Below are 9,494 nucleotides of genomic sequence, written 5' to 3' on the forward strand. Positions count from 1 at the left end.
GGTAATTTCCACAACCGAAAGCATGGCTTTAAATGCAGAGAATATCACGAAGATAAGGGATGTCTTTCCTAAAGTGAGAACTCTTTATGTAGAAAGTTTCAAGGATGAAGGGGTAACCTTTCCCTATGGCTCCCTTGAAAGATTTCCCAAGTTGAAAGAGCTTTACATGGAGCATAGTTCATTTGAGGAGGTATTCCCCTTGCAAGATGAGATTATCGATTTTATGGGGAAAATCCCACCATTTGAAGAATTGCACATTGCCTATTTGGATCAACTCAAGAGCATATGGAAGGATGATTCTCAGCTACCACCAATTCATCAAGACCTAATAAAATGCCTGGAAGTCGAAAGTTGTCATAGCTTGGTCAGGTTGGCACCATCCTTTGCTTCATTTCAAAATTTGTGGAAGCTGTCTATATCTGGATGCCATCAACTCGTCTATTTGGTTACAAGTTCAACTGCCAAAAGCTTGGCAAGTCTTGAACGGTTGGGGATAAACGATTGTAAAAAAATGGAGGAAATTGTATTGAATGAGAACAATGAAGGTGTAGAAGGTGGAATCACTCTCAACCGATTACAGCGGATTGAACTTACTGATATGCCAAGCTTGAAGATGTTCTCTTCACAAAGTCAGACATTTGAATTCCCTGAATTAGAAGAGGTAGAAATAACTGGATGTCTTGAAATGAAGATGTTTTGTTCAGGATTGTTGGAAACACCAGAGTTGTCTAGAGTAAAAATAGAAGAGCATGAGATGGAGTGGAAGGATAAAGGGGACCTTAACAAAACAGTAGAAATGCTATCCTCAGCAAAGGTATGACATACCCATACTAACAAATATTTTTTCGGAAAATGTGTTGTTAATGGCCACGGAAATAGAAAATTGATTGTATCGTGCTCATGCCAACGACGTCTCTTTTCAAAATTGCCTTCTATTTTAGGCAGCTAATATTGTGATTTGTTATTGCAGGATAGTGTTAATATATAGAAGGATAGGTCCATCATCCATGTTATCATTCTTTCCAGGTTCGTTACTTTTATGATTTTTGACTTATCGGCTGTTTTTTTTTTCCTAGTGGTTATTATGATATCAATGAAAGCCTCATACATGAGGGGGACAAGCTTGAAAATAAAAAAACTTGCATCTCTTTTTTTCACCCTATACGCCAAATATTTTCTTTTTCTTAAATTATTTGTATGTTTTTGCTACATTTGTCTGTGCTTTACTATCACTAAAAGATATGAGTTGCTTGTTGATGTTTATTTCAATTTCTTTTCCAATAGTAGTTACTGTAATATCAACAAGTGCTCCATATTAAAGGGTGAAAAGGGGAGCCATCTTTTTGTGAGTGTGCGTGTCTTTTTTTTTTTTTTTTACTTTTTTATAAAATTTTCTTTGTTTCTGTACATTCTCTGTGTATAGTATCGGTTGAGTTAGTGAATTGCTTTTACTTATTTTAAAGAGATCAACTGTGATTAAGAAGAAAAGAAATAGCTGGCGTATTTCAAAAAGGATGATTTTGATAATTTGTTTACCCCAATTATTTAAGCCATGTTTTCAACTAAATATGATATATATTTACAAAATAGAATGATAAAAATAGAGGGGCTGTTTGTTTCTTTTTTTTTTATTTTTCCTCAATAGTTTGATAAAATTGTTTTTTAAAACAAGTTTTGAAAAAAAAAATACAAAACAAAAATCTGTTTGGTTAATTGCTTCAAAAAACTGCATTTGACATAAACATACTGAGACTGGAAAGTGAAGTTTCAACGAGAACTCAAGTTTTTAAATGAGAAAAAAGCCATCAAGCGGGGGAAAAAAAAAGTTTTTCCAATTTTTGCAAACAAAAACAAGAAAATAACTAAAAGTTGTTTTTGTTTTTGAGTTTTTAAAAATATTTGTTTTTTGGTTTTTAAAAACACTTAGTTAACAACAAATTACAAAACAAGCCTTTTTAATTTTTTTAAAAACAAAAAACGGCTTTCAAAATAAGAAAACAAAGAAGGTTTTTTGACGCATTGACTACAAAATGAATTATATTTGATAACATGAATATATGTAGAATACACTCAACAGCCTTGTTCGTTTCCTTGCTGGATTAATGCAGGCGGCTGATCCAAAGTGTGGACTACAAAATCATTGACTACAAGTTGATGAATATGGACAGACACTTGTGCAGTGATGCTTTTGTTGAATTCTCAATTATTTGATAAATGAGACTCTATTTTTATCATAAACAATTGGGTGATGCATGACAAAACTCTACCCATAGTATGGTTTGTTTCATTAATGTATGAAAGACTCAGAAATTGGTGTGTTATGATTGTGAAGCTTTCATTCAACATCTATGTGGTTTGCTTAATTGTGTTATAAAGATTATTAATTAGTTCAATGAGATTGGTCACAATTGACCATGGAGTTCTTGATAATTCTATGAAACAATATTCATTTTTATGATCTGTGAAGGCACAGAAGAACAATAAATGAAATTAGATATAAGATTGTGTAATTGACTAGGACTTAACTGCAAGCAAGCTAGATAAGAGATAAGTTATTTTTTCACACCAATTTAAAGATTTAAATCATGCCAATCTATCTATTACGGGTAAGCAATAATGAAAATAACTCTACTAGGTCAATATTAAACTGTTAGCTAGAATGAATGAAATATCTAGCATTTAAATTCACCATATTTTACTTTCTTGATATCAGTTAACAAAATTACTCCCTGATGCCCTTTATTTTATCTTTCGCTCTAATGAAAAAAAGTCATTTATCACACTGACAACAAAAAACCCAAAACATCATTTTTAATGAAAAAAAGTCACTTATATACTCTCTCACATGTATTAAGAATTATCCAAAAAAATAAAAAAGAAAGCTTATACGTAGACCACTATAAAGCGAATCAGTGGTGCATTTTGTACCGTCGCAAGCAACTGAAATGACAATCCTACTCGAAATCCTGATTCAGCGTGCTCGTAAAGAAAGTTAAACAAAATAAAACCAACCATTTAGCTGACTGAAATCGTGCAGTGATAACCACAACACTATTCCTTTCCACCTTTCATGATATATAGAATGGTGACTTAGCAAAACTTACTGAATAGACAAACATTTTTGTCGACGGCAATCTAAAGGACTTCAAAATGGTTGGAGGTATTAGTTTGACAGACCAAAATGAGTGTGGCTCATCACCTTCTTTCCTTCCTTTCAGTTGACCTTCTCTCCTCTGCCTCTCGTCGTTTTTGCTACCTGTCCAACATTACAACAATGGTCATAGTATCAAACACATCTCATTCTAGAATACATAAAGAAGCTCAAAGTTATTCACAATCTCACGCAAAATGCATGTACCCATCACCAGCATTAGCAGTAAAATTGCAGCGTGAGCGGGCACAGAATCCTGCCCCACAAAGGGCAGAGGATTTTTCTGATCCCCATCCACCTAAACAGGATTATTATTCATTGAAATAGTGTAAAAATTTGAAGCAAATTGCACGTGTTGGTGCATTTGTTTAAATGAATACCTCGTCCCATTTTGATTTTTTGTCCAGCCTACCATCACGATTGGTGGCCTCAGCAGTAGGAGGCATCAAAGGCAAACCACCTGAAGAGAGAAGAGAGAAAATCAGCATAAAATAGAAAATGCGTAGTAAGAATGACCTTTGCCATACCATAGATAGACTAGGTTGCTTTATACCTGCAACAGGTACATTGATCCTTGGAACACCAGTTACAATTCCTGGTTGTGCTCCCCTAGAGACAAATTCAACTTTCTGGGCTTTCTTCTCCAGCTCTTTCTTGTCACTTCCACGTCTCATATCTGCCTATGTGACAGTTAGGGGTGGTAAAGCAACATCAGTATCAAGTACTTAAAGGGAGCTTGACTGCAAGACCAATCCGTCCCTATGACTTGATGGTGCTGAGAAAATATGAACAAATAACAAAATATGGCAAGACAAATAAGTTGGTTCAATTCACAATGAAAACTTAACTTCCAAAATCATGACCAACATATTCATAAAAAATATAGAAAGAACCCCAAAGCAGATATAACTAGCCATACACAGCTATGTATAGATTTTGGTTGTCCATTTCAACGTAAATAATATTATCAAAAGGACTTTTGAAGAGAAAAAGCACAATCCAACGGCAAAACATAATTTCAATATCAGGTTAGAAGACAAACAAGTTCTTTAATTCTAGATATCAAGTCGTTGTTAGTATAGTGAACAATAATAGCGTAAACAGCCCAAATACCAGCGACCAACATATCTAGAATATGACATTAATGTTTGCAAGAACACACAAGAAGTATCATATAATTGACAAAATCAGGTAAAATATGAGCATAAAATAAAAAAGTACAAGGAAGCACAAGAAAGTAGATGCAGAGAAGAAACAATTAAGCACCTATTTGGTCGTAGTAGTCACTTGGGTCAAATCTATGAGGGTCCAATACATCCTTATCAAAGCAAGATCCTATTTGGTCAATATCTTGACACCTCACAGCATGCAACAGGAAGTCAGGGTTCCGATAGTCCTTCCTATTGCGAACTGTTGCATTAAAACTTTTTCCAGCCTTCTTATACTCAAGAAATTTATTTATCTTTCTCTGCTATAATAATAAAAATCATAGCACATTGTCATGAAAGAACATCAAATGTGCAAAAGCTAAAAATAGTTTTATACAATTTTCTACTTTATCAAAAATTGAGGAAAATTATTTTTTAATTTAAACTATTACTTAAAATTGCTAAATTGCCAATGTACTAATTAAGGAGTAAAGTGAAGATCATTCAACTTCCCGTGTACAGAACGTCAAGAAGGGGGTAAGAAAATATAATAATATAAGGTGTATTCAATAAAACAGAGATGTTTAGTGGTCAAAAAACTTGATACAGAGAAGTATTGGCAAATTATCACTTTTTTCATAATTCAATGATTTAATCACAGAATTAGTAATATCTGAAATGATATGTCTTGAATTCATATTAAAAGGAACATGTTAATGAATCAAACCATAAATCACCACTTAGTAATTAAACAAGAGCAGCTGCCGAATTCATTGAATAATACCCCGCAAGATGAGTGATTTCCGCATTTTTACACCTTAAATTCAGTTTGGATGGGTAGATTCTCACACTAAAACACTTAATCAAAAATTTCAATGCCAAAATTCTAAACATAGATCACTATATTCAAGTGCTTCTACAGGACCTTACTTGTAGGCATTCAGAGCATTTAACTTTGGGTGGTGGTGGGAGAAATCTATCCAATGGATCTACAAACTTCTGCTCTTCCTGAGCTGTCTCTTCATGTTCTGCACCATCTGATCCAGCCACAGCATCAACTTGCATGGTATGAGGTGGCTCAGAAAACTATGGAGTGTCAACTTGACTGCTAGGTGTCAAAACCTGAACAAATCCTGATGATGCTCCATCTAGCAAATCACTTACAAAACCACATTCAAGGAAGTTCTTCAGAGGGGGAAAAACAGTGGACCAGGAGGCAAAATGATAAACAGAAAAACAAAATAAAACAATAGGATTATTCCCATCTAATATACTTCATGGAAAAGTGAACTAAAACCACCCCAACGTAATGTCCGAGCCTCTTTTTCAATAATCTTATTCTTAAATACCCAACCAAAGTCCAAAAGATTGGCATATTCTCAAATTAATAGTCCCAGACAAACTCTCATGTACTTCAATTATCCAGAACTAAACAGTTAAACAATCAAATATTGGCAAAAAAAATTGCATATAAAAGGTCAGTTGAATAATCATCCTTGATTAAATACATTTCATGCAGAAGTTAATTTTAACTGTTTTATATGTTTATTACCTTATCAATATGACAGTTCAGATTCATTAGCTCATATTCATAATTATCTTACCAGAACTGTCTGTACAAGTTCCAGAAAGAACAGACTTTTTGGCCAAATGAGAGAACAGATTACTGGTCAAAATTTTAAATTCTTCTGTTCCAAAAAGAAATCAATGACATTGTGAAGCTCTTGAGATATTCTTCTTTACCACCAACAGATTAATCAAGTAATATTCATTCTCTGAGAATAACCTATAGTGGGATGAGGTGTCCAAAGAAAGGATACAATAAATTTAGCAGAACATACTTTAAGCAAAAGGGAAAATACCATTTGTTGTTTGAAGTTCTTCCTCAAACAAGGGTCGACCATTACCATCAAGCCCTCCATCCTGATATCAAAACCAAATATAAGTTATTAACTTATAACCTAAAATAAAGAAGGAGAAAATGGTTTCCTAATAGAAGATAACCTGCCTGGAAAATATGGCAAGGCCGGGGTGCCTAAGGAAACGTCAGGGTCTTAAACATTTTGGGCAATTTTCAAGTTTAAGAGACATGACTCCATCAATGGAAGAAAATAATGATAAAGGAACGTATAGAAGACAAATATAGTATACCAAAATTGCCATGTCATCAGTCCTATTTAAATGCATTTCTTAAAAAAACAGAGGGGTGGGTTCAAGTGAGAGAGAGTAACTCTGGCTCAGGTGACATTGCTATTTCATCATGACCACGGTCTACAATGGTAATTGTCCCTCTCCTACTCCTCCTAGATTCAACAGACACTACTTGTTGATCCTGCTGTGAAACCAACATATCAACCAAAGGCTGTGGTGGCATTGAAGTCCCAAATTTACTCTTCTCCAGGGTCATCCCATCATTTTCAACCGGTACAGTAGCCTCATTAGCAGAATCAAGGATCCTTATCATCTCAGCATCACTCTCTAGATTTTCCTCTGCAATCCTCACATCCCCACCATCCTATTCTTGTTGTTCTTCTCCCTCCATTCCTCCTTCAACATCGTCCATCTCGTCATCTTCCTCATCGTTGTACATGGACAGCAAAGCAATACCCTAGTATTGCTTCTTCTTGGATGCCATGATGCTAGGGGCTCCTGTGACTAATCCAAAAGGTTGATCAAATAGAAAAGTATCATAGATAGAAGGAATCGAGTGCAAATTCCAATAAAATACTAAGTGTTAATGCATTGAAGGTGGAAAAGAACAAAATCTTCAAATTTAAATTTTAGTAAAGACAGAATCATTGTTGCTTGGGTTCTCTCATTACCAGCCCTCCTATTTGCAGCTCACATTCAGCCTAAAATGACGTCAACCATATAGAGAGAAGAATCTTGACACCAGTCAGTGCAATAATGATTAATAAGCCACTCTAGAAAATCTAATTTCCTATTTTGAAGAATTTGTTGAAGAAATCGAGTATTGTGCTGCAAAATGGAGAAGGGAGTTAGTTTTAATTTGCAAGTAAATTGATAAAGGAAAAGAAAAGGTAGACAGAATATTCAAACAAAAGTTGAACTTTCAAATATGGTAATCTATACAGCATGACTGGCAATCTTAACTTGGTAGGCTCAAGACAATAGACACTCTAAACCAGAACCAACTGATATTCAAACAACTTACTCAGCTCTTCGCTCAATTGCATTGATTTTAAAGGTAATGTCACAAGCATCGAGCCTTTAGATGTGTGGCCGCGACCATGTTTAAAACATGGATGAGAATTTTAGATATTACTGGTCAAGTTCCTTATTTAAGTTTGATAATATACATATGCTTAACTATTATAGACTATAAGATCTCAACAAGCAAGAAAATCAACGTTCAAAGCGTTGCCAACACAATAGCTTCCAAAAATACGGTTTAAAATTCAAATTCTTCCTACAATTATTGTTCCAATAAATGCGAAGAGAAAAATAAAACGGGGAAATCACCCAAAAAAAATACTTAAGAAGGTTGAATGCTAACAAATCGTTTAAACTTTTGAATTCTCTAAGCTCAAGATGCTTCCAGGTTTTTTACTTTTCAGACTACAACGACTCACAGCACAACTTAAGCAAAACGATCTAAAACATCATATCGAAGAACGGCAACAAGAACGGAGAGGGAAAACCTGTGACAAGAACCTGCTGGTGAATCAGTTCGGATAACCCGTCGACGAGACATTTCCGGAGAGGGAGAAGAAAAGAAGCCGCTGTCATCGAGACTCGAGATGGCCACGAGAGAAGAATGACAAAGAAACTGATAGAGTTGAACAGACAGACTCTATTTTTCCACTGCTTGAACGGCTACGATCTACCGTAAATTAAACGACGTAGTTAAACTGATAAACTTTCTTAATTATGACTTTAATTTAATTTATAATTATAATAAGAAGGAAAAATTGTCGAAAAAGCGTCAATTACAAAATTTATTGCTTGAAAACTGACTGAGAACTCATGTCCTTGAGGCGCATTTAAAAAAAAAAAACTTATGTCAAGTTTTTTATATCTATTATGTCAAATTCTCTAATCATACATAGTCATATGTTTTTTTTTTTTTGTGAAGAACTTGATATAATCAATATAAGAAAATTAATATAAGTATTATCCTAAACATTAACTTTCCCCATTTTTTATTTATAATATTTAATATTTAGTTAATGTATTGTTAATTTTAGATTAAAAGCTATTTTCATCTCTGAACTGTGTCAAATTTTTGCCCTAAAATATTTATAAAAGAGTATCTACAGCTATAAATTACAATAATGTAAAGCAATTGACTTTTTTTTTTTGAAATATAGCGCATCATGTTTAAGGCGTCCAGCATGTTTATATTTCAATAGAAAAATGTAACACCTTAATCATGCTTAAGTGTTACATAGCTATTAGTTTGTGCTGATGACCATCAGCCAAAGAAAATCTATCAGATATGTACTAATAATTAACCAATGGTAATGTAACATGTTTCACCAATCTATTCTATCAATATATTTAAACGTAAATATATTTGCTCTCCATAATTGTTTTAAAAAATTAATATTCCAACCCATGAATTGTATGGGGAGAAATTTTTAAACATCCCGGCGAAGTTCATGAACTTTCGTTGAAAGAGATCAAGCTGGCGAGTGCCAATATCCAAACCCAAAGATCATTAAAAAATTACATTTATCTTAATTTGTACCCCTCATATATTTAATGTAGGACCTAATTTGAAAGTTGATATTGGTTCTATATTTAAGACATATTTCATATGTTTCTCACTTTTTTTCAAATTAACTTTATTGATATTTTCTCAACAATAATTATGTAGGAGTACTGGAAGGGAAAAAATTAAAGAAGATTATTAGAATATTTTAGGAAAAAAAAGTACTATCTCCAGTCCTAATTATAAGAGCTAGTTTGATTTTTAGTTTAGTCCTAAATAGAAGACTCCAATCCACTTTATTTTTCATATTTATTTATTTTTTCCAAACTACCTTTACTTATATTCCATTAACTATAATTAAATACTACCATAATAATTCAAATAAATACTATTACACATGGAGAAATTCTACTTCCTCTCTCCGCTTCTCATTTTAACTATTGAATTAAAATTTGACTGGGTTATTTTCAATATTTTTATAAATATATTAATAAACTTTTAAAATTAATAAATAACTCAA

At 33.3% G+C, this 9,494-nt stretch overlaps 1 protein-coding gene across 1 annotated transcript; it reads right to left on the minus strand.

Annotated features, from left to right (window-relative positions):
- Positions 1–2,770: 2,770 nt before the first annotated feature.
- On the minus strand, positions 2,771–5,366 carry LOC114727177 (SAP30-binding protein-like). The gene is made up of 7 exons (XM_028913892.1): positions 5,230–5,366; positions 4,416–4,619; positions 3,690–3,831; positions 3,532–3,611; positions 3,359–3,449; positions 3,105–3,256; positions 2,771–2,782 (listed from the first exon to the last, which is right to left on the minus strand). The coding sequence occupies exons 1-7, from the start codon at positions 5,362–5,364 to the stop codon at positions 2,771–2,773; spliced, it is 816 nt and encodes a 271-aa protein (XP_028769725.1). The 5' UTR covers positions 5,365–5,366.
- Between the last annotated feature and the right edge of the window lie 4,128 nt (positions 5,367–9,494).

This window comes from Neltuma alba, unplaced genomic scaffold (genome assembly GCF_004799145.2).
Source record: "Neltuma alba isolate B1F8T4 unplaced genomic scaffold, ASM479914v2 tig00012452_pilon, whole genome shotgun sequence".
Lineage (NCBI taxonomy): Eukaryota > Viridiplantae > Streptophyta > Magnoliopsida > Fabales > Fabaceae > Neltuma > Neltuma alba.